The sequence below is a fragment of the Cryptomeria japonica genome, chromosome 9 (genome assembly GCF_030272615.1).
Source record: "Cryptomeria japonica chromosome 9, Sugi_1.0, whole genome shotgun sequence".
Classification (NCBI taxonomy): domain Eukaryota; kingdom Viridiplantae; phylum Streptophyta; class Pinopsida; order Cupressales; family Cupressaceae; genus Cryptomeria; species Cryptomeria japonica.
Window position 1 is genome coordinate 359,930,711 of NC_081413.1, and position 26,010 is coordinate 359,956,720.

The 26,010-nt window shown below is 35.4% G+C and overlaps 1 protein-coding gene across 1 annotated transcript in view; it reads left to right on the forward strand.

Annotated features, from left to right (window-relative positions):
* The window catches only part of LOC131029685 (transcription factor E2FA), a 70,350-nt gene extending 45,983 nt beyond the window's left edge, over positions 1-24,367 (forward strand). The window contains exons 7-14 of the mRNA XM_057960274.2: positions 9,121-9,173; positions 9,351-9,401; positions 9,605-9,653; positions 9,754-9,819; positions 9,905-9,981; positions 23,338-23,545; positions 23,646-23,712; positions 23,792-24,367. Of these exons, the coding sequence (XP_057816257.1) occupies positions 9,121-9,173; positions 9,351-9,401; positions 9,605-9,653; positions 9,754-9,819; positions 9,905-9,981; positions 23,338-23,545; positions 23,646-23,712; positions 23,792-23,916 (696 nt within the window). The 3' untranslated portion in view covers positions 23,917-24,367. The remainder of the gene's footprint in view (positions 1-9,120; positions 9,174-9,350; positions 9,402-9,604; positions 9,654-9,753; positions 9,820-9,904; positions 9,982-23,337; positions 23,546-23,645; positions 23,713-23,791) is intronic.
* The last annotated feature ends 1,643 nt before the right edge of the window (positions 24,368-26,010 follow it).

The window sequence follows — 26,010 nt, forward strand, 5'->3', positions numbered from 1 at the left end:
TGAATGACAGTGGGTTCCCAAGGTTATCTGAACAATCCAGCAAGAAGCTTGCGAAGCCACACTGCTTCTCTTGACGCCACACTTGACACAATGTACTCAGCTTCTGCAGTACTTAATGCAACTGAGGACTGTTTCCTGTTGGCCCAAGAGATAACAACAGATCCCAGACTGAAACAAATTCCTGAAGTGCTCGTCCTATCGGTTACACTTCCTGCCAAATCAGAATCAGAGTAGCCTTCCAAGGTGATGACAGTGTTGATTGGATACTTCAACCCGTAGCCAACTGTGCCTCGCAAATATCTCAGAATATGCTTGGCTGCAACAAGATGAACATGCTTCGGTTTGTTCATGAACTGGTTGAAGGCACTCACTGCATAACGAATATCCGGTCTAGTGTTAACTAGATACATTAAGGATCCAATCAACTGTCTGTACTTCGATGGATCTACAAAATCAGGGTTAGCTGCAGATAAACTTAATTTCTTCAAATTAGTTTCCATAGGAGTAGACACAGGTTTGTAGTCCATCATTCCAAACCTTTTCAATATATCAATAGTATATTTTCCTTGACTAAAGATGATTTCATTAGATCTTTGCCATACTTCTAAACCTAGAAAGTAATGCATTAGGCCTAGATCCTTCATTTCAAATTCTGTAGCTAATTCTTTCTTACATCTAATGATGAGACTATCTTCCCCGGTTAGAAATAAGTCATCCACCTACAAAACCAGAATTAGCATTTTACCATCAAATAATTTAAAGTAAAGGTTAGAATCAACATCATTCTTACAAAATCCTAGACTACCAAATACTTATCAATTCTTTCATACCAAGCTCGAGGAGCTTGCTTGAGGCCGTAAAGAGCTTTCTTCAATCTACATACATGAGATTCTCTATTAGGAATCTCATATCCTTCTGGTTGCTGAATATATACTTCTTCCTCAATGACACCATTAAGGAAAACAGTCTTTACATCCATTTGATGTAACTTCTTGCCCTTAGCTGCAATAATAGCTATAATAGTTCTAATAGAAGTAAATCGAGCAACAGGTGCAAATGTTTCCTCATAATCTATGCCTTCCTTTTGAGAGAAACCACGAGCTACAAATCTAGCTTTATATTTCTCAATACTTCCATCAGCAGTATGTTTAATTTTAAACAACCATTAGAGGATACAACAAACTTACCTTTAGGTCTAGGCACAATATCTTAGACATCATTCTTGATGATGGATTGGTATTCTTCGTCCATGGCCAACTTTCGCGTTTGTTGGTTCATGGCTTCTTCTACATTTGATGGTTTGGTCTCAATAATGTTGCACATCATTTCAACATAGTTGGAGAGCTTTTGAGGTCTCTTGCTTTCTCTGAATGTTCCTTGGGGAGCAGCAAACTTTTCGGCTTCTTGGATGGTGTTCCTAACCCAAAGTGGTCTCTTCTTACTAACTGCAATGTCTCTGGGTCAATCAGTTGGATGCAGAGGCTCAGAAGGATCACAAGGCTCAATATATTCAGAGGGCTCAATGGACTCCCTCTGAATCTCAGGGTTAGTATGAACATCCATATTTTGATTTCCATTAAGTTCTTTATCATCATCAACCAAAGAATCTTTAGATTTCTTAAGAGCAATATTTTCTTCAAAAGTTACATCTCTACTTACCTCAATGTACCTTTGTCCTGGGATGTAGACTCAGAATGCTTTGGAGGATTCAGTGTATCCAACAAGGATGCCCTTCTTCTCGAATGGCTATAGCTTAGTTCTCTTCTCCTTTGGTATATGAACATAGACAAGGCTTTCGAAGATCCTTAGGTGGCTGATATCAGGTTTGACTCCAGTGAAAGCTTCTTCAGGAGTCATGTTCTTCAACACACGATGAGGGCATCTATTCTGAATATATACTGCAGTCTTAGATGCCTCAGCCCACAAGAAGGTTTGTAGATCCTGATCATGAATCATTCCTTTAGTTGCTTCAACAATGGATCTATTCTTTCTTTCAGCCTCCCCATTTTGCTGAGGATTGTAGGGGACACAAAACTCCCTCTTAATTCTTGTTTTTACACAAAAGTCATGAAAGCTACTTGAGGTGTATTCACCTCCATTATCAGATCTTAACACTTCAATTATTTTTCCAGATAGATTTTCAACTAAAGCCTTAAATTCTTTGAACCTACTTAATACTTCATCAGATTCTTTAGTTTTCAGAAAGTAAATCCAAGTCTTTCTAGAGAAATCATCTATGAATATAGCATAGTATAGGCATCCACTAGGTGAAGCAACAAACATAGGTCCACATAAATCAGAATGAACAAGTGCTTATTTTTCTTTAGCTCTACTTTCACTTTTATAAAATGGACTTTTAGTGTTCTTACTTAAAGCACATCCTTTGCAAGTATCATCATGAAATTGACTAAGTTTAGGCATACCTTTGACCATCTTCTCAAGTGAGGTAAGTGCTTGGAAGTGTAAATGACCAAGCCTCTTGTGCCATAGTTCGTTGATTTCAGGATCCTCATGAATGAGAGCTTGAACAGGTTTGGCTGAAAGCTTGTATAAGCTATCATATCTATTACCAATGACACGAGTAGATTTAAAACTAGATTTCTTAGGCCACACAAGTACTCTACCCTCAGAAAATGCTAATTGATAACCCTTATCTTCTAGTGTAGAAATGGGGATAAGATTCTTTTTAATTCCATGCACAAATAAAATATCATTGAGATGTAGAGAGATACCAGAATCTAAATTTAATGAAGTAGTATCGAAACCTCTTATTGAATATCGAGCATCATCACCAATTACCACATGAAGATTGGATTCTTTCTCTATCAAGTTTGAAAGATGCTCTCGGTAGCCTGTGATGTGTCTAGATGCACCACTGTCGATCAACCATGTGTTGCAGTCGGTAGGTACATTGCTTGACAAGGCAGAGATGAAGATGAAGTCTTCATTGTTCTTCTGTTTTGCAACCTCATTGAGATTCACTTCTCCTTGCTTGAGCTGATTTTGACATTCCTTCGCATAGTGACCAAACTTGTCACACCTGAAGCGACAAATGCGTGAGAGATCTCTTGGCTTCTTCCTTGAATCATGACTTGCTGAAGGTCTGAAATCTCTATCTTTTTTGAAGTTGCCCTTCTTCCAATTTCCACCTTTCTTCTTGACTGATTGGGCTGCAAGCATGTGATGATCTCCTCCATGAGAGTTCCTAATTGCCCACTTGGCAGCCAACTGAGATTCTTCTTGGATGCAATCTCCTCTCAACCGTTCAAACTTGGGAAGCTCAATCCTCGCACTGATTCCTTGAATGAATGGTTCCCAAGTTGGAGGAAGACCATTGAGGGCAGTCAAGGTAAGATCACTGTCTTCAACTTCCTTCCCTACTGCTGAAAGTTGATCCTTAAATCAATCATTCTCATGAAGTAGGAAGTGATTGGTTCCCCTTTCTCCAATCGGATGTGGGAGAGCTGATTCCTTGAGGCAAGAATGCAACTAGTGTTGTTGACTTCATACATCTTCTCCAATGTGCTGAACATTTCTCTAGCAGACTTCATCTTGGAGATAGATGACACATGATGATGTGTTTTTCAGCTCAATGGTGGGATTTTTTGGTCACACAAGCAAAAATCTTAGGTAGATGGTGATACACATTTTGACTCAGCCATGCAACTCATACACTCGTGAGCGTAATTGGAGTGTTTTTGAAAATATACATTTTAGGAAACACAACCGCTAAACACAATGACAGATGAATGACTTGGTGTTTGTTTACCACAACCTTCGCTTGAAGCCAAAGAAAGATAAAGGTGAGATTTTTATTATAATTTCAGTCAGTCGAAATTGTATTCATTGTGTTTTTCACTTGTAAGGCAAAGACTAATTTCTACATGGGTAAAAACAAGAACTATTGAGGAAGACGAGTCAATTGATCTTGACGAGATTGATCCAAAGTTTGATTGGATTGTTATTGTTCATGATGATGTTCTTGGATGGTGATATGCATTTTGACCCAGCCATGCAACTCATCCGCTTGTGAGCATAATTGGAGTGTTTTTGAATATATACATTTCAAGAAATGCAGTTGCCTAACACAACAACGGATGAATGACTTGGTGTTTGTTCACCACAACCTTTGCTTGAAGCTTTTGAAAGATCAAGGTAAGATTTTAAATATACTTTTAGTTAGTTGAAATTGTATTGATTGTGTTTTTCACTTGCAAGGCAAAGACTAATTTTTAAATGGGTAAAAATAGGAACTATTGAGGAAGACGAGTCAATTGACCTTGACGAGATTGATCCAAAGTCTAAGTGGATTGCTACTGTTGGTGAAGATGTTCTTGGGCTTCATGATTTTGATATCATGGTGGAGGTCAACTTGGATCCTCATATTGTTGAATGAGCTAGGATAGGCTTTCACCCCGTTAACTTCATCATTAGGGCCTCTTGCCCTGTAGCACGTCATTGGCTTCATTTGATTTTTTAAAACTTTGTTCTTAGTTTATAGGTTGACTTATACAAAGTCACGAACTATATTGTAATTGATATTTTGACAAGTGTCACCATCTCGTTATTATTTATGCTGTTGTGGTACGTTTTGTGCAATGTAATTAACAATATGAATATAAACAATGAAAATCTATTTTCTACATTTCATGGGTTGAACTATCTATTTATTTGCTCTCAATATCTCTATGCTATGGAAATGCCCCTAAATATTAAAAAGGGTAATTTTAGACTGTTTTTCTTCAAATTTTTACGTTTTTTCATAAATCCGGTTTTTTTGTTGGGTTTTTCCCGATTTTTTCAAAAGTTTTATACTTTTGGTTTGCTGATTTTTTCCCCAAGAGATTAATGCTTCTTTGGTTTCTTCAACCCATCAAAAATATCTTACTAAATTAGATTTGTATTCTATATAGAAACATAGTTTTCAGTGGAAGTTATGGTCTTGCCTATAATTTTTTGACATCTAGGAAAAACGAATTTTTTTGGAACAAAATAATATCGAGTGTGCTATGCAGTTTTTGGTGCCGTTGTAGAGGATAGTTTTTTGAAGAAAACAATAGTTTTCTTTGAATTGATTAATGACTCAAGCATTACAAGGGTTACAAAGGAAGGTTAGCATCCATATTGCCTTTGCCATCATGGGATGCTTTGTTGAGTCGTATGATATTCATGAATCATAAGAGAGATAGTATGGGACTATTTAATATAAAATGAGCTAACATAGATGCAGATCAGAACTATTTGTAGTTGTAGAAAGGGGGAGAATGACAATGCAAGAAGATGGGTACAAATACCAAAATTTTGACACCCTTGTCAAATACATTTTCCATTTTTTACTTAGTGAAGGCGGACCTCTATTTGTTTTGCAATTAGTGGGGAAACACGAGTTAGATACTCCTAGCTTGTTTGGGATAATAGGACACATGTAAGTTATTTTTGTTTTATCCTTACATTGAGCTATATTCTTTATATTATAATTATTGAACTTGTATGTTTACTTACAAGATGATCATACTATTGCCTTGACTTTTTTTTTTTTTAATACATTTTAATCTGTCCCCCCCTCTCCTTTTTTAGGCCATGTGTTAATTCAACCTTTTTTAGCCATGTTCCTTCTTGTTCCACGTGCTTCTTCCCCTTCTCTCCCATCCCTTTAAATACCACCTTATGTCAGTCTAAGTCTGTAACTCATTATTCTACATCTCCTTGCACTCTATTACATCTGGATGATGGATCACAGAGTGTGATCCGAAGCGTTGATGCAAAATATTAGATACTTAAAATTGTTCATTGTAGAGGAATTTCAAACAATGGATCTAGAAATTCATGTGTATGATACTAGAAAAAAGATACAGAGAAAAATAAAACTAAGCTTGATAGATGCTGCTCCCAACATTAGCTCTGTTCTATTTAAAAAGAGGTAGTATCATTGTTTTAGACTACTTTGTGTGAGCTTTTAGCTTCATTCTTTTAGTCATCGATTCTTTTGGTGGAAGTGTAAGTTGTAAATCACAAATCCGAGGTCATTCAACTTTTGCATTGACATCTTGTTTCATTTTTCGAAGGGTTTGTATTCACACATACTTCAATTGCACTCACAACTTGAAGTGTTACATGGCTTAAAAGTCAAATGGCAGGTTTTTGAAGATTTAGCACCTTGGAATCAAAATTGCCCCACAATGCATTTATAAGGACAATAAAAATGTTTAAGATGTACAAATACTAGAACTTTGATACTTAACAGCAAAGAAGGAAAATCATTAGATTTTAAATCAATGTTTCAAATTTTAATAAATGGAAATTTTATTTGGGTTACCACTAGTTCTTTTTAACATGCACGTGTCTTAAGAAAATAGATTTCCATGAGCTTGGTTGTAAATCTCAATCTAGGACATGGTTTTCATCCTCATTTGTGGACATTCCTGCATAGATTCTATGATAGTGTAATGGCTTGACATAATTTTTTCGTTAACCTTGAAGCTATCAAGAAATTTTGAAGGCTAGGTTGAGGAGATGCATGCACAAGTATGAAGTGGTCTTTTCCATAGTTATTAGACTATATCTTGGCTTGGGCTTGACAATTTGATTTTTGACTTGGCACTTGGATTCGGTCAAGTCATGACAAATTGAAAAACCCATGAGATATAGAGATTTTGAAAGGATTTAAATTTATAATTACGCACCCTTTAATATATAAACTTTAAACACAATAAACTAATCAAATAAAAAGCTACTTTGATAACACCCACAAAGAAAAATTAGACAGCTGAGTAAGAAGGTAGATTTTGACTAAAGGAAAACATTGTTTTTAAATATATAAAAATTGTCAAGTGCATATAAAACTCTGGATTTTGAAATTCAGGATATCGAAACAAAATATCAAAACTAAAAGGATAACTACGACTTAGAAGACTACATCATTTTTAACATCTATATGTATATGGCAAGTCTTGCATGTGTATTTATGATAGGTCCTCAATGATGTCGCAACCATGATATTTGTCTGTGTTAGTGACAGTAGCACTTGAGGGGCCTGCATGCCCTTTATTGTCCTCCTCTACCATGGTACAACCTTTGCCTCTAGATCTATCTGATCAATCCATGCAATGCCTTGCTTGTTAAAAACGAGATCCTCAACATTGGTGATTCAATTTGATTGTGGATCAAACATCCTCTAGGGTGATGGGAGATAAATTGATGCCTAAGATTTACTTTTGAGAGAGGTGAAGGTTGTAATGAACATAAACAAGATCATTCAACCTTTTGAACCAACAATCTGTCATGTATTTTGAAGTGTAATGTGTTCAAACTTCAAACATACTGCAATGGCACTTGCATCCTAAAGCATTGCATTTGTAGCTCAAGACATGAATTGCAGTCCTAAAATTTGTAATTGTAGCACCAAACTTATCACGCCATGCATCTGAAATAAGGAAAAGGAACTTAATTTCATTGTTCAACTTAAATTTTCCACTTTAATATAAAAAGGAGATACAATTTTAAATTTGAAGTGAACCCTTAAGAGATTTTACTTGGCTACAATATTATCCAATCTGCCCTATAGGTATCTTGTGCAAAGAGGGCCATTTGCACAAATTTGTAGATTTCAATTTCAGAGATGTTCTTCCTTCCAAGCTAAAGGATCATTTTCCATCCACTCCATGATTATGCAGAGTCTGCTCAAAATCTTTTCATCTGTCATGAAATTGAAGTGGATTTGGAACACTAGATATAAAAATTAGGTAGTTCCAAACTTCCATGTAAGGGTTTGTGAAGTTGATGGTTTGTTGTCAATTAACGCTGTCTCATCTAGGATGACAATTACTCAGTAGGAATGTTATGGCTCATTCCCCTTCAAATTAAACTACAAAAATTAATCAAATCTGCCCTCAATCTTTTGGTTTAGTCACATGGGCGTATAATGTGTTTGGATACTTAATGTAAGGTGAGCTGTTAGTCTGATTTTTTGTTACTTCAATATTAATTAAATTAGGTTTTTTTTTTTTCAAAAAAAACAAAACTTTCTTAAAGCAATTTAGGATACTTATCTATTTATATACATTTTTTCACATTTTTTTTTACCTAGAATTCTAAAATGGTAAAACAAATTTCTATTGTTTGAATCATAGCAGCACAAATTGTTTGGGGAAAAAATTGGCAAACCAAAAGTATAAGATTTTTTGAAAAAATTGGGAAAAATCGAGAAAAAATTGGATTTGTAAAAAAAATGTAGAAAAATAGACAAAAGCTACTTTTTTAAAAAAAAACTTAAGGGCATTTCCATAGAATAGCGATATAGAGAGCAAATAATATAGAGTTTAACCTATGAATTGTAGAAAATAGATTTTTGTTGTTTATATTCATATTGCTGATTACATAGGCAAATATTCAGTTAACTTTATAAAATGACAGTCACCAAGTACAGCAAATAGTTGTCCAAGTTTGAGATCAAATATTAGCTAAGTCTATGAAAGTGATCCAAGACTTTCGTTGTGATTGAAGCAAGGAGTTTTCTAGAGGTAGTTCAATGAGAAAGCTTATCAAATCATATTCCACAATTGCAATGCTTTATATTCCCTAATGGCAGAAACACTTATTGGGTATAATCACGTTTTTTTGCAGATTATTGCTTCTTTGGTTTGAATTTGACCTCTTTTTTTTTCAAAATTTATCTGCTGACAATTGATTTTTTCCTTGAATATAATCTTGTTGAACACTAACAAATTTTTTTTGATAAATTTTGAAGTGTAACTTTTTTAGTTCTCCCATTTTATCTCCCATAAAAATAGCCTTAACTTATTAGCTATGAGATGCTCCCTCATCGGAAAACTCTGCTACAATATCTTTGTTATCCTATCTTTAAACCAGATTGAGATGGACAAGGGATAGTAAGAAGTTGTTGAGTAATTCCTCCAATCTTAAGCTAATTCTTTCAATTTGTTACTGGGATATGCTGTAAACAATTGTATAGCAAATATATGGAATTTTTTATAGCCATTGTGAGTCAGCAAAATTTATAGTGTATTAAAGTTTCTTTTCATTATTTTATGGAGCATTAAATATGACATGCTGTGGAGCTGGTTTTCTTCTAAATTGAATTTATCTTCCTTCGCTTTGCAGGCTGATGTTGATAATCTATATTCTGAAGAGAACAAATTAGATGAACGGATAAGGTGCATTGAGAATGAAGCAAGTCTTTGGCAGCTTTCTTTGGGAAAAGCACAAAACATTTAGTGTTATTGCATTCTTAGGGGTTTCCAGGATTTTAAGCAATTTAATTCAGTTTCATATTGTACTCATGATCATATGTCCTTAGTTATAACTAACATATCAGAAAATGCTTATATCAGAGAAATGCGGGAGAAGTTAAGAATACTCAGTGAGAATGAGAATAATCAAAAGTATATTTTATAGAACTTATCCTCTAGCAATGTGTTATTCAATTTTAAATCATTCTTTTATTGTTCTTTGCTATGCTTAAATAGAAAAATGCTAAATTCCAAGCTTGTTTTTTGCTATGTTGAAATGGGTTTGACCGTCAAATACTTTAAATAATATAATTTGGCTCATTTTGTCAATGCCTGTCAATTTGGATTTGATTCAGGTGGCTCTATGTTACAGAGGAAGATATTAAGAGCCTACCCTGCTTTCAGGTTTGGCGAATTTATCTCAATTGTTTGGGCATGTTTAACATGTAAAGGTTTAAACACCCTCTTTGCTTGGGCAAACTAATATTATTCTTATTATTAACAGAATGAAACTCTTATAGCAATTAAGGCTCCTCATGGAACAACCCTTGAAGTTCCTGACCCTGATGAGGTTAGTCTTGTCTGCAAATACTTCACTTTGCTTAAGTTAGACAGGAAAGTAGCTGAAATTTGCAATTTTTTGGTAACTCTTGCAGGATGTTGACTATCCACGAAGGCATTATCAGATAATATTGCAAAGCACGATGGGGCCAATTGATGTTTATTTAGTGAGGTATAAGGATGTTCTAGTTAAACAGCTTTTGGCTTTTGCAATTTGGTTCTGTATGTTTTTTAAACTCTTGATAATCTCTACTTCTAGGAAACAAATTGTAAGGTTCAGTGATAATGTTTTTTTGTTCTATGGTTGCTAGCATTTTAGTTCTGTATTTTTTTCAAACTCTTGATAATCTCTACTTCTAGGAAACAAATTGTAAGGTTCAGTGATAACGTTTTTCTGTTCTATGGTTGCTAGCATTTTATACCTAAAAGTATAGGCATCTGTGTCATGTTAAGAGGAGTTTGCAGCTTTTTAGAATGTGATGGAAAATGATCTAGAAAAATAGCATAGAAATAGAATACTGAGCTGTAAAAATGATGGTATCTACGCACCTGATATGGATTTGTACTTCTATATCTGGTTGAAGACACAAAAGATATAACAAATAGAGGTTCTCTGTATTGTATTGATATCAAAATGTAAAATGACAGTACAGTTCTCTCTCAATATATGCTCAAGTGTCAAGTGAACTCTAATTGCATTGATATAATATCGACATATTGCAATATAAATATATTTATATGTTGTGCACAACATGGCCATACCTAAGAGTTTTTTCCCCAAAGCTAATAAGATCTCTAGATCTTAGTGTGCTTAATCTAGAGTATTAGTAGGATGGGCGATCTTCCAAGAAGTGAGGTAAATTTTTTTTATCTAGGTTGCCGGTTCGGGTTCGAAGAACCGGTATGCCGGTATGGCAAAATTTTGAAAAGGGGTTTGGGTTCGTTAGTACAAAAACATGTAAACTATATATATATGCAGCCTATAAGCATGAATTAAGATTAGCATGTCACATAGCATCATATAAACAACAAAACCAACATAAACTTGTAATCATAGCATCATGATCATACCATAACAGCATCATATACATCAAGTTTAATATCAAAATGATAAAATATTCAAGTATCATTGTTTCAACTTTCAACAATTTAAAGTTTGATCATCAAATGGATTCTCTAATTCGTCATCCTCATTCTCCTCCTCATCATTGACATTGACATTAGATGAATCAATGCCAATGCCAATGACACTTGCACTTTAAGTTTGCTCACTATCTGAGTCATCAAATGCAACAAGTTGAGAAGTGAATTTATCCAAATCAGTATGTTTTGGCGCCATATCCCACATCTTCATTTCCCCTTGCTTGTAGTCATGTTGCTTGTGTGAAATGAGCCAAGTTAATGTTTTTAAACTCACTTTTAGGGTCATTTTAATTTTTTATGTGGTGGAATTAAAAAAAATCAAATTTTGCAAAAATAAATTCCATTTTTGGGCTGTCAGACCCCTGGGTTCGACTTGGGTCCTCTTGGGTTCGACCCTAGGTCCTCTTGGGGGTCCTCTTGGGTTCACCCTAGTTCGAACCAGGCTTGTGAACCACGAACCCCGTCCGAACCACAAGCGAACCGGACCCGAACCCCGAACCCTGAACCCGGACCGTACCGGACCAGTACCAGGGGTCTAGGGGGCCGAACCCGGTAACTCAGTTTTTTATCTATGCATCTACATAGGTTAAAAACATTGACTACTAAGTCAGATGACAAAGCTGTTCTTGGCACTCTAGATACTACAACTAAACAATATAAGTGAATGAGAATGGGAGTTTTTTAAGTCCCGTGCCCCCTTAAACTTTTAATTTTGCTGAAGTGGAGCAGACATCCTCTAGACACGCCAAAATAGTTTAAGGCATCTTTTGGACACTTTTGGTTCTAACTTTTTGCATACATTGTCCATTTTTCGTACCATTTCAAGTACTAGAAAGCTTATTTTGTAGGCCTTTTGATGACATAGTATTGATGTATTGAATATTTCGTTGCACTTGAATATTTTTAATAATCTCTGTTTAATAAAAGTATTTGAATCTCATAGCATGTTGTTTGTTGCACCCCTACAAATCTAAATATTTCTATTTGCCTCGTTCTGTTTGTTGCCAAAATTGCTTGTCATTGGGTGTACCAAATTCAAATTGTGGTCTTTGGGATCATTTACAAAGTTGTCATGCTTAGTCTTTGTTTTTCGTCTAACAACTTTTGCAGGTTCATGTAGGCTCTAGCTGTTTTAGATAAAATAATGGAGAGGTTCAAAGGTTGTTGATGGCATCGACGAAGAAGGAAAAGTACAAATGGCTAAGTGATGGAAACACATCATTTTCTATTCTTTGCTTGGCAAAGACACTCAATGCACACACTTAAGCAGGTTCAACCAAATAATAACCAGTGTTCCACAGGGACGCGTTGCCCCCAAAAAAACTTGTTTCCCCTATAGGGGAACGTTTTTGAAACTTGGGGACTTGGGGGAAACGTCCCCCCCACAACACCACCACTTTCACCACCTTGGTCAGGGATGTCATCTGGTCGCTTGCTATATGGCACATGCCATTTAATATTGATTGCAACCTTTAACTTCGTGAAAACTAATTGGCCTTTCATGGGGCACTCATAGAGATGTATAATGCAGATTTTGCCTTGAAGATTTCAATTCACCTCTATTTTTATCAGCGCCTTCCACCCACTTCTGCTCGTCATTGTCCCCTCGTTGTCCCCTCACTGTCCCCAAATTTAGGCCCTTGGCACCCTAGTCCCTGAAACTTGATCTCGTGTTCCCCGTAAGAAACTATGTGGAACAATGATAATAACTGTGTATGGTGAGTGGCATGGAAGTTGTGTCTTGGCTTGAGTGTCTAATTTTTATGCCTTGGAGTAACTAAAGGGAGTCTCCTCTTCATGATCCATGTTGCACATTGGAAGTGGTCAAGCACTAAATATTTCTGCTTAGACTTATAAAAGTGGCTCAAATGGTGTAAATCTTTGCCTAAGTAATAAGATGGGTACAATTTTGCAATGATCTAACCATGTTAAAACTTCGCTTAGCATTAAAAAGGTTGGCTAATGTTTATGCTAGATTTGGATACTCTAATATTGTAAAACCTAACAAGATTCAACCACAAAAACCCTAGATCTACAATGAAATCCAACACAACATCAATGAAGAACCATAAAATATGCAAAATCATGAAATCAATCAAATGATACCATACATACATTCAATTGGTTTGATCTTCATTATTTTCATCTCCATTGATCTTGCTTTTGATATGTTGTCCCTAGATTTGTATGCTTGCGCAAGAGCTCAATGGTGAATGGATGTGGTTGTGATTATGATGATGCATGCTTGATTGCAATGTAGTCTATGATTTTGACAAAATGTATGTATGCTTGAATACTTGATATGGAAATGAAGAGAGGAAGCTTCTTTTTATAAAGAACATCCTAAAAATCGAGGGATACAATTAAGAGGTGAAAAGACAAATGGCTGGCGAGGATTGAAGGGTAGGTAGAGGAAATATTAAAATAAAGGGAGTGGCTAAGATAAATGAGGGAAAAAGCTAACTGAGTAAATTAAATAAATTAAAGAACTTATTTAATTAATAGAGGGGGCCCACATAAATTAAATAAATAAAATATTTATTTAATTTGGGAAAAGGTATTGTGAAATATGGATCGAAGAATAATGACAGCGATTCTGGAAGACTGATTGCCGTGATTTATTGATCGTCTCCATCATTGAATCCGGTTTAAATACAAGAGGAAAGGTTGCCTACGTAGGGACATGTCCATACGTGGCAGTTGCCACGTATGGACATGTCCCTACGGAGGCAACCGTTCATAACAATTAGTTTGTTTATTTTTAATTTCCAAACTGTATGCTCTGTTAATATATCACTCTCCAGATAATAACCGATTTACCATCAGTTAGATTCACGAGGGCTATATCTTAACACTCCCTCTTAGCAGGAGTGGATCTAAGTAATTTTCTTGGGAGCATATTTTGTCATGACTTCCGACACAATTCGGGACAACATTTAATATAGTTTTGTCATGACAATAAACTCAATATCATGATATCCGGTTCAGTCCGGGACAATCACTTAAGAAGTCAATCATGAGATGATCACATACTTTAGGATCAAGATATCCGGCACAGTCCGGGACAACAACTTAGTGTAGTCAATCTTGACACTTGGTCAACTATTGTCAAGATCGTCACCTTGAAATAGTAACCTTAAACATAAGAAGATCGTCATCTTCTTGAACACAGTTAGAATATTGCAATATACATTTTATTTATTTATTCATGAACAAATTACACATGGTAGGAATTTCATCCTAATAATCTCAATTATAATCTAGTCATACCAAGTTTACTTCTGAAGTATTCTATCTTCAATCTTGCAAGTGGCTTGGTGAAGATATCAGCATTTTGTTCTTCAGTACTGATGTACACTAGTTATTATGACGTTTCGATCTACCATATCTCTTATGTAGTGATAAGGGATCTCAATATGTTTGGATCGATTGTGAAAAACTGGATTTACTGAGAGCTTGATACAACTCTGATTATCACAGTGAATTATTGTTGAATTCAGAGTTTTTCCAAATAATCCAAATAATAACTTTCTTAGCCATATCGCTTCACGAGCTCCCATGGAGGCTGCCATATATTCTGCTTCGGTGGAGCTTTGTGCAACTGTTGACTGTTTTCTGCTGAACCAAGATATCATAGCAGAACCAAGACTGAAGCAACACCCTGTAGTACTTTTACGGTCAGTGGTACTTCCGGCCCAATCAGAATCAGAATATCCTTCAAGTTGAATCTCAACATTTTCATACTTTAAGCCAAGTTCGATTGTGCCTCGTAAATATCTTAGAATGTGTTTAGCAGCCATTAGATGTATCTTCTTAGGTTCACACATGAAGTGACTTAATACATTTGTAGCATAGCAGATATCAGGACGAGTATTTACCAAATACATGAGTGAACCGACAATTTGTCTGTAGAGTGTGGGATCTGTAGGTTCTGAATCTTCTGCCTCAATTTTCAGCTTGTGCAAATTAGTTTCCATTGGTGTAGCTAATGGCTTACACTCCATCATCCCAAATCTAGTTAGAATATCTGTGGTGTACTTTCCTTGATTTAGGAAGATGTAGTTTTTCTTTTGCCATACTTCTAATCCCAGAAAATAATGTAGAAGCCCTAGATCCTTCATATCGAATTCTGCTGCCAGATCTTGCTTGCATTTCTCAATGAGATTATCCTCTCCTGTTATCAAAAAATCATCCACGTAAAGGACCAATATAATCATATTGCCATTTGAAGCCTTGAAGTAGATGTTGGGATCTGCTGGGTTCTTGGAGTACCCTAGTTTGGAGATATAGTTGTCTATGCTTGCATACCAGGCCCTAGGTGCTTGTTTTAACCCATAGAGAGCTTTCTTTAGTTTACAAACATAGCAATTTTTATCACGTATGGTGAATCCTTCTGGTTGTTCTATATATACTTTTTCTTCAATTGAACCATTTAGGAAGGCAATCTTTACGTCCATTTGGTGAATTTTCCATCCTTTGGATGCTGCAATTGCAATGATTGTTCTTACTGACGTATACCGGGCAACTGGGGCAAATGTCTCTTCATAATCAATTCCTGCTTTCTGAGAGAATCCCCTGGCCACAAAGCGAGCTTTATGTTTTTCAATGCTGCCATCAGATGCATATTTGATCTTGAATAACCACTTGGATGAGACAATTGATTTGTCTTTTGGTCTAGGCACTATATCCCAAACATCATTCTTTAGTATAGATTGATATTCTTTAACCATAGCATCTTTCCAAGCCTGTTTTGATAAGGCTTCTCTGACATTTGTTGGTTCAGAATTTGTGAGTTCGGTTAGAAGTGCAACATAACATTTTAGAGTTCTTGTTCTCTTATTTTCTTTGGAAATTTCATTTGGTTCTACATTATTCTTTTCAATCATTTTCCTTGCCCATAGAGGTCTTTTCTTGTTATTGAGTGTTTCAATATTTTCATCAACAAGAGGTTCAAAAGCTCTTATGATGTCCTCCCTCTTAGTGTCTGAAGGTTTGGAATTTTCTATGATATTCTCCCTCTCAATCTCAGTTATGTGATCTTCTTTTTCTTTAGTAATGTTATCATCCTCAGGTTCTTTGAGTGTAGTGTTTTCTTCAAACTTTACATCTCTACTTATCTCAACAGATTTTTTCCCTAGAATGTAAATGCGATATCCTTTAGTATTTTCACTATAGCCAATGAAGATACCTCTTTTTCTTGATGGTTCTAGTTTTGTCCTCTTTTCTTTAGGAACATGTATATATACGGGACAGCCAAATATCCTTAAATGACTTAAGTCTGGTTTGTTTCCTGTAAAAGCTTCTTCAGGAGTTTTGTTTTCTAGAACTAAGTGCGGACATCTGTTTTGAATGTAGACTGCTGTATTTGAAGCTTCTACCCAGAATGAAGTGTGTAAGTTTTGGTCATGCATCGTGGCTTTTGCTGCTTCAATTATGGTTCTGTTCTTTCTTTCTGCTACTCCATTCTGTTGTGGATTATATGGTACAGTATACTCCCTCTTAATCCCAACAGAATTACAAAAGTCTTTGAAGTTGTTAGATGTATATTCTCCCCCATTGTTGGATCTTAACACCTTAATTTTCTTCCCTGACTGGTTTTCTACTAGTGCCTTGAATTCTTTGAACTTAGATAGTACTTCATTTGAGTCTTTGCACTTTAGAAAATATATCCATGTTTTTCGAGAGTAGTCGTCAACAAAGATTATGTAGTATAAGGATCCAGTTAGGGATGGTGTTGACATGGGACTGCATAGGTCTGAGTGAATTAGTTCTAAAATAACTTTTGATTTGTGCTCGCTTGAGGGAAAAGAAACTTTCACATTCTTTCCCAAGGCACATCCTTTGCAAATGCCTGTGTGTTCAGATTTTAGTTGGGGCAGTCCTGAAGTAATCTTCTTTATGTTGGATAGAGCACTATATCTTAGGTGTCCTAATCTTTTGTGCCATAATTCATTATTATTTGAAACTTCAAGATTTAGTGCTTCCTTTTGGTCACTGCATAGTTTGTATAGGCTACCATCTCTTGAACCTACTGTTATGGCATTTTTGATATTTGTATTTTTAGGCCAGAGTAGAACTTTATCTTCATTGAAAGTAACTCGATATCCTTGATCAGCTAGGCCTGAGATTGAGACTAGATTTCTTTTTATTCCAGGTACAAACAAAACATCCTTTAATTGTAGAGATACTCCATTTCTTAGTTTGATAGTACAGGTCCCAATTCCTTTCACAGGATATGTGGAGTTATCTCCAATAGTAACCTCTTCACTTGAGTGCCCGTTAAGTGTTTCAAACTGATTTCTGAATCCAGTTATATGCCTTGATGCTCCACTGTCTACGATCCAAGTGTTTTTATTTGTATTTATTTCACTTGATAGGGCTAAGAAGAAAAGTGAGTTTTCTCCTTTGACTTCGGCTAGAGTAGCTTGTGTTTTCTTTCTTTCTGGACAATTCCTGTGAGTGTGCCCATATTTGTCGCATTTGTAACATTGAATTTTAGACATATCTCTTTTTTGATGGTTTTTATTTCCTCTCTTCCGTTTGGAGAACCTTTTCTTTTTGTTGAAGGTATTTGTATTAAGTGCTTGGATTTCTTCTTCTTTATTTGTCCCTAATCCTCTTGAGATTAGTCAAGATTCCTTTTGAATGCACTCATTCTTAAGTTGTTCAAATTTGGGTAAGGGGGGTGTTCTGCTAATACATTGAATGTAGGATTCCCATGAAATTGGTAATCCTCTTAGGGCTATGAGAGAGATTTCTTGATCATCTACCTCATTTCCAATAGTTTGTAATTGGTCTTTTACTTCAGATATCCTTGAAAAGTATGTAGATATTGTATCATCTTTATTCATCTTTATGTTTAAAAGTTGTTGTTTCAAGGTTAACATTCTGCTCGCATTGTTAACTTCATATGTATTTTTAATGGTTTTAAATACTTCATATGCTTTAGGCAGTCTGGCTATAGATGGAAGAATATGATCTTTGATTGAGTCAATAATTATTTTCTTTGCTTTATTATTACGCCTTTTCCAGGTAGATTTCTTTGGTTCATCATTTGGCATGTTTAGATTTTCTTCTATGTAAGACTCTAATTCTAGTTCTTCAAGAATGGCAATGATTCGTATCTTCCAGGAAACGAAGTTGGAGGCTCCTTCGAGTCTATCTTCCACTCTCATATTACTTGACATTTTGAATATTTTCTTAGTTGGATATATCCTCTGCGTTGATTTGTTATTTACTTCCGATAAATGCTTATGAGTAATATGGCTGTCTAATTTATTCTCTTAATATGCTGGCTCTGATACCATGTTGTGAAATATGGATCGAAGAATAATGACAGCGATTCTGGAAGACTGATTGCCGTGAGTTATTGATCATCTCCATCATTGAATCCGGTTTAAATACAAGAGGAAAGGTTGCCTACGTAGGGACATGTCCATATGTGGCAGTTGCCACGTATGGTCATGTCCCTACAGAGGCAACCGCTCATAACAATTAGTTTGTTTATGTTTAATTTCCAAACTGTATGCTCTGTTAATAAATCACTCTCCAGATAATAAGTGATTTACCATCAGTTAGATTCACGAGGGCTATATCTTAACAAAAGGGGATTTAAATAAATAAAAATATTTATTTAATTAGGATAGAAAAAGGCTTAAAAGAGGATTAGTGAATTAATTGAACAAATAAAAATTCATTTAATTAATAGAAGAAAAGGGGATAATTAAATAAATAATAAATATTTAATTAATAGGTGTCTACAACTAATGTGGCTATTTATTCTGATCTGGCATTTGTGGGGCAAAGTTTTGCAAAGATTATAAAAAGTAGGCATAAGTGATATTAAGTTCTGCATATGTTCAAAACAGTGGTAATAGTGGACAAGCAATTCACCCATAGGGAAAAAGTGGTTGAAGTGATTAAAATATCTGCTGAACCAGGAAAAATAGTGGATGGTATCCCCACTTAACATGTTAAAAGATGACATTTAATTGAGGTGCAATTTTGTGATGGTCCAACCATCTAAAAATGCCACCAATGTTTCAAAAAGATGGCACATATGTCTATGACACATGCCTAAAGTGATTGAGCAGCCTAACATCTCCGCTGACACATAATTGAAGTGCTCTAAGCATTACAAGCCTTTGCCCAAGTTGACGAAGCCATCTAAATTCTTTGCTTATGTTTTGTTGTCTGTGTAAACTTAGGTGGAGATCAACATCACTTGAACCACTATTATAATAGGCAGAAATTTTTAGTGGCACACAACATGCAACGATTTAAGAGTGGCACACAAAGATATTGTTGTGCTACTTTTTATTGAAACGTTGGTTGGAGGCACACCATGATGGTTCCACCATCTTGCTGCAAGATCAATCTTAAGTTGGGAAATTTTGTGTGAAATGTTCATGTCATGTTTGAATCTAGCAATTCTCAAATATATGGAAGGAAAATAATGAACCCATGAGGAAATTTGTTGCACAATTCAATTGCCTTGCCAATATAATTAATTTAACTTTGAAACCATCATAATTTGGTAAATTGTATGTGAAACGTTCATGTAATGTTTGAATCTATCAACTCTCAAATACATGGAAGGAAAATAATGAACCCATGAGGGAATTTGTTGCACACTTCAATTGCTGTGTTAATATAATTAATTTAACTTTGAAGCCATCTTTGTAAATCTTCTTGAGCTTTGTTTGCTCATTGGATTATTTGAAGCAGATTGTCTCAATGAGGCCAAAGAGGACAAGTTCAATCAAGCTTCACCGTCACTATATGAAGATGTTTTGTGTAGAGATTCATGTTTATTTCAACATGTTTGTTTTAGTGATGATCCCATAACTAAAGGAGATATAAATCTTCATTTTTGGTTAGGACAAGTTTCAATAAGTGCAAATGGAAGAATTGAAGAAGTGTTGCCTATACAAGGTTATAGCCAATGCCCGTTGTAGACTAGGAAAGTCAAATGTAGGTGATGTGAATCTTTCTTCAATGACTTTAGCCTCTTTTGAACAACTTTTTTTTTCAGTTTATGGTTGAGTATGTCGAAGTGACATGTCTAGAAGACTAGATAGGATATGTGGTGGCCACTTGTGTTGAGGATATGCTACAATAAGAAGGCATTGCAAGATAATTTGAAAGGAAGCAACATGCCCATAATATGAAGATAAATTTCAATGAAGAAGAAGACTTGCCTAAATTATAGAACATGGACGAGTTTTTGCTCGAGTTTCTTTGTGGAATAAATCTTCTCAGCTTTGACCATAGATCTCAATGAACATTTTTCAAGGATTCAAGAATTTGAGCTACCAAGGTTGGATTTCAAATTCAAATTGAGGGGTTGCTATTTTTGTCGGCATGTAAATGATTTTATTGAGCTATTTTGTTACTACATAATTGTTTGTAGTTAGTTGATACGTTCTTAGGAGTTTGTGATGTCATGATGTGGTTCCCCTTTCGCAGTTATGTATTTGTTTCCGTTGTTCATTGTTTTTTTTAGGTTCGTCATATTTAGGTATTTAGAAATAGGATTGATTCTATTGCCTAATATATAAGGCATTGTTCAAGATTCTTAGAAAAGATTTTAAAGTTATTATATGAGCCAAGTATGCCCCATGGCCCTGAGAGACAGTTATTGCATCCCTATGAAAAAGTGGTTTAAGTGATAAAATGTTCTTGTTCTTCCCCCTCTAGTTCTGTCAAAGGTCTTTGTGAGGTGGTTCTAGTTGATGGTGATGGGGCTTCTTTAGCGCATGTTACTCATGGTGGGGTTGCCTTGATTGGTTTCCTAGAAGGTAAGCTTTGCAATGTTTTGATCCTCTTCGTTGGAACTAGTATTGGACAACAAGGGCTTTCTTCTTAAGGTTCTTGATGCAATTGTAGAAAGGTTGTACCGGTTGTACCTTAGGCTAGAAAATTCTCATATTGGGGACTTTTTTAGGTGTTAGGCTAAACAATGATGTTGGTCATTGCTATTGTCTCTTGGTTGTTTGTTGGGCTTCAATGTCATAATTGATCCAGCCTTTTTCAAAAGGGCTTGGGCCCTCTCGAAAACCCAATTTCACTCATTCATAAAAAAATTCTTATAGGGAACTCCTTAGAAAGATCCATCTCCCCAGAAATATGGATTTAGTTTGTATAGTGATATTTGTCAATATTTGTGACCTTCAACACAAATTAAATCTATACACATAAAATAAACAATTGCAATCAATTTCTATGTATTGATTTAATTAAATCGCAAATGGAATCAATTTGATTTACACAACCAAACACTGCCTTTTCACCATTACATACATAAAAACAAATCTGCAACAAATACTTAACATAAGACCTTCATATTCTCTCCTTTATTTTGCAGTTAACCTTCCTCTTATTCTATTTTTAATGCCTTTCCTCTGCTTTCCATTTCCCATGCAGCAGTATCGATTTCTTTTCTTTCTTTTCCTGTTTGTAACAACCCAGAATAGGTGACTGTCCTCTTCTCCATATCTTTTCCTGTCCTTTCTTCTTTTCACCTATTCACCTCCCATTCTTCATCTTCTACACAGCATTCTTAATGGCCTTTTTTGCTTCCTTAGCATTTTTTATACGGGACAAAGGCAAATTCTCTAGGATGCCTTGTCCACATATCTATGTAAGTAAAAATATCTACAACCTGCCCATATTTTCAACATATCCTTTGCTTTTGTGAAGGAGGTTAGATTGCAAATAAGCAAAGAGAAGCACTCTTTACTTTTTGCCACTGTGAATTAAGTTCACAAAATTAAATATGGAACATAGCTGCCAAGTCATTCTTCAATGCCAACTGCCAAATGTTAAAGCTAAATCAAAATGGAGTATATTTGTGCAATTGCACATAGAAAATTGTTACAAATCATTACACTGCTTTTTTATCAAGAGCTGAATGCCATTACCTGGTTTATTGGAACTACAAGCAGTGTTGGTGCCACTCCCATTGGCTGCATCAATCAAGTCTTGCATGGTAGTCTCATGCGTTCATCCTTGATGGAGACCAAGGAAAGCTGTTGGTTAGGTTTTTAATTATTTTTTTGCCTTTTTATGTAAAAAATGGCTTTTCTTGGTCTATGCAGCTTCTCCTTGGGATTGCCCCAGGTTTGCCTTGGTCCTGTGGATTTGGCTTAGCTATGTTCAGGCCTGGCAGGGGGTCTGGTTTGACCAAAGTTCTTGCAGAACTCGGCAACTAAATTTTGAGTGGTTCAGTTGTCTTCTCAGGTATGGGGCTGCCCCATTAAGGTATTGCAAATCAACATTTAGCTTATGCAAAGCCATGTTTGTACCATTACTCTCCTAAAATGATGCCACAGTATCTTCATTTTAAGATGGTGGGTTTGGAAGGGCATGATTTTGATCATCCTCATCTAAATCATTTTTTTTTCTTGTGGATCAAGGATGTTGGATCTGAATGATTTTATTTCTTTTTCAAAGTCTTTTATCTTCTATTTTTGTGGAATATTTGCAAATAACCCATTTTAGTTTTTGTTCACAAATTCAGATTTGTTTCAAGGATAAACAACCTGTGGCGTTTATGTAGTGTTATTAAAGAAAATGGAAAAGGAATACACAAAAATGTCTTGGAAATAAAGTGTTGATTTGTAGAGGATGGGAGTGTCTGTGCTGCAATATGGATTAGCATTTGTGAGTCTGGCTGAAAACACATAAGTTACAAATGTGGGTCTCTATATTTAGATTGGCTTAGGGTTTTCCTTCAATCTATACTCAAGCGAGAAGAAAACTCTAATTATGCTACATGATTCTTTACTAATCTAAACATAACATAATATTGCCCCCACTGAACTTATCACAAACAAGGCAATAACATGCTCTTCTAATTATATGTTGTGCCTAGGTGCACCAAGAGTTAATAATAATGCTGGCATATATTTGAGCGGAGTATAGGAAATGCTGCAATCAACATTGTATATCCAATTGTACTCCAACATTTAAGAAATATAATGAAGAAATTTAAGAAACAAGATGAAAATACTTACCAGGCATTCCATTTTAGATTGATGGACAATTGAATCATCAAGAGACAAATGACTTGAAACCTGAGTGCCGATGCTTTTCAGAGATAGCTCAATCAGCAATAAATGTAGCAGTGTTCTCAGCGTTTCTTTAAAGATATTATTTTTATTGTTTAGGATTTGATGTTGCTTTATCACATTCTATATGTCAGGTTTTAAGTTATATAACTTTTGGCAAATGCTTACAAGGAAAGCAGTCATTTACGTATTTAGCTCGCCTTTTAGGATTTTTGTGTGCTACACTAACACAAGTCTAGCATAATATAGTTATTTATTTTTAATGGCTATAGAAAGGTCTGATAAGGTTTCCTTACATTTATCTGGCATTGTAGTCGATTTCAAGGGAAGTTTGAAGAGATGAATCCAGGTGACATGCCAATTGTACCTTCCTCAGCAATTCGTTGTCCTGTGGGAAATACATCGATGTCAGTGCTCCATGAAGCTGAGGTAGAGCAGCGAGGTCAGGATATGCAGTGTTCAGAGCTAAGTAGTGCTCAAGACAATGGTGGAATCACAAGGATAATTCCATCAGATGTCAACGTAAGTACCTTTTGGGTGTCATATTAATTGCATTCTTTCTATAACAATTGGTTGTGGGTCAATGATTTTTGTAGCTGATACTACTTTTTTGGCATAGCAGACGGACACTGATTATTGGCTTCTGTCAGACCCTGGAGTTGGTCTAACAGACATTTGGAGAACTGAATGTATCCTAAAAGCTCTAACAATTTTTTCTCAATGTTGTTTTATGCTCACCTTTTATTTCGTAGCCTTAACTTTTCAAAGCAAATATATGGGAAGAGGTCGGGAAGTACAATACCTCAGAGTTTGGTTTTGGTGAGGATGGTTCTACACGGCCGCATACTCCTCCAACCAGTAGTACAGAGGTTGCATCAATGACTAGGTCTTAGCATAATATTTGTCAGATAAAGGTGAGCAGAGTGGAGCTTGGCTAATCCATGTATTTTGGCTGGGCCACCTGCAATTTGTAAATTAATTCAAAGCTGTTGTTACATTAGTTTTCTTACCATTTCCAAGCTCATCATCTGAATATAAGTGTCGTAGGTGTCCAACCAATTATGGAAAGCCTTTAGCTGTTTCCTGAGTTTATGTGGAGCAGCTATGCATCTTAACAGGTCGTTAACAGCAATTGTTGAGGCTTTGGGAAATAAAAATGAAGTTGATAAATGAAGACTGCCACACCTACAACTTTTAAGCCTGTGGTCAGTTAATGTTTTTCTTTTTTCTTGGCAGTCCTTTAAGTGAGATTATGGGTTTCCTTCAATGCAGTGTGGGGAAGCTTAGGCCATATTATATTATTTTTGAGTTTAATTTAAATTTTGGTCTCCCATTTCTTGATTATTTTTCTGGTTAGTTGTACAGTCAATGCAAAGGAGAGATACTGTCTTTAAGGCTCATATATTCCATGAGCTTGTTTAGGAGCATCTATATACACTCAATGGCAGACGAATTTGAGAATCTGATTATTGGCAATCACAATAGCTTATGCCTGATGTAGGTCTTTTTTGATTGATTAATAGCCCTATATCAATAATATGATTTTTCAGGGCTTTCTGTGCCCACAACTGCAAAAGACAACTCTTGAATCCTCAGTATTTATGGCTGTTTCTGATTGGATTCATTTTTACTGTCTGTCTGGTTAATAATATGCCTTACCTGGTAATGTGGGTTTCTTTCAATTCTTTTGATTCAAAATGTGGCCATTTTGGCACTTGTTGCAAGGTATTACTTTGGCTTTCAGAACCATTTTGTAGGGCAAAGGTGGTTAAGGTAAAAAAATTAAACAAAAATGTAATAAAATAAAAGAAAGCAAATGAGAATTTGTTAGTAGGTGGACTGAACTTCTATGGTTGTACTTGTCAATCCAAATTGACATATGAGAAGCTTAAACACAGTTCTCTTAAGTTTGAGCAATATTTTGGCCAAACTCTTTTATTTTCACTGCACAATTAATTTGGAGGAAAGACTACTCCAATACATGGAAGATGGGTACATGTGCCAAGATAGTTGATGAATAGGCTTTATGATAGAAGGGGAAGCACAAAATATTAACCTTACTTTGAATTACATGTAATGAAAACAAATAATCCATTGCAAATGTTGAGAAATTAATCTTGTAGGTAACAAATTAGTCATCTACAAGTCTAGACAAAAGGTAGGACTCCTAAGAGTGCTCTCCAGATTTAAAACTTTCAAGGCCTAGAGATCTTCAATCGATTAAAGTTATTTACATATATGTATTAAAATAAGTGATAGAAGTATGTGTAATGCAGTAAAGAAAATTTCACATGTTAAGCTCAAAAGAAACTTGTTTGCCTTAGAATATTGTACTGGACTGGGAAAGAGTAATAGGGGGAAGAGGTGTGAGCATTAAACTTGTCAAAGTGTATATATTACCCTTGTTGTTCATTGAGTTATTTGTATGATTTGTGAAGATGTTCAATCCATTGTTAGTGTTGCATTCACAAATGCTTTGAAAACTTGGTCTTGTAGGTGATTTTTAGATCTTCATGGGTAGGTATGCTCTTGAAATAATTGTCAGAATTATGTGGGGTTCAACAACTATAATTGTAATGTTTTAAGTGGCACAAGTTAAATTTTTGGTAAGCCTTGGCCCAAATCTAAACAGATGATGGACAAAGCTTCAAGTGGAGTTGTGCTCAAAAGAGGATCTTAAAAGATTGCAAATTCCTTTAGAAGCCACAAGGAAGAGATCAGATGGTAATGTCCTTTGTGGTGGGCTTGGTGGTTGAAATTAATGTTTTGTTTTGTCAACCATATGCTATTGTTGTTATCACCACTTTGTTTTATCTTGGAAAGGGGTAGGGCCCAATTTTTTTAATCGCTGGGCATAAATAGCTTTTATGGTTATTTTTTTATATTTTTATGTCATTTGATTGCAATTAGGGAGTTTAAATGATGCGTCAATTTTAGTTTCAAAGAGTTACAAGGCTAATTGTAACGAGTATGCTTTGCTTTATTGC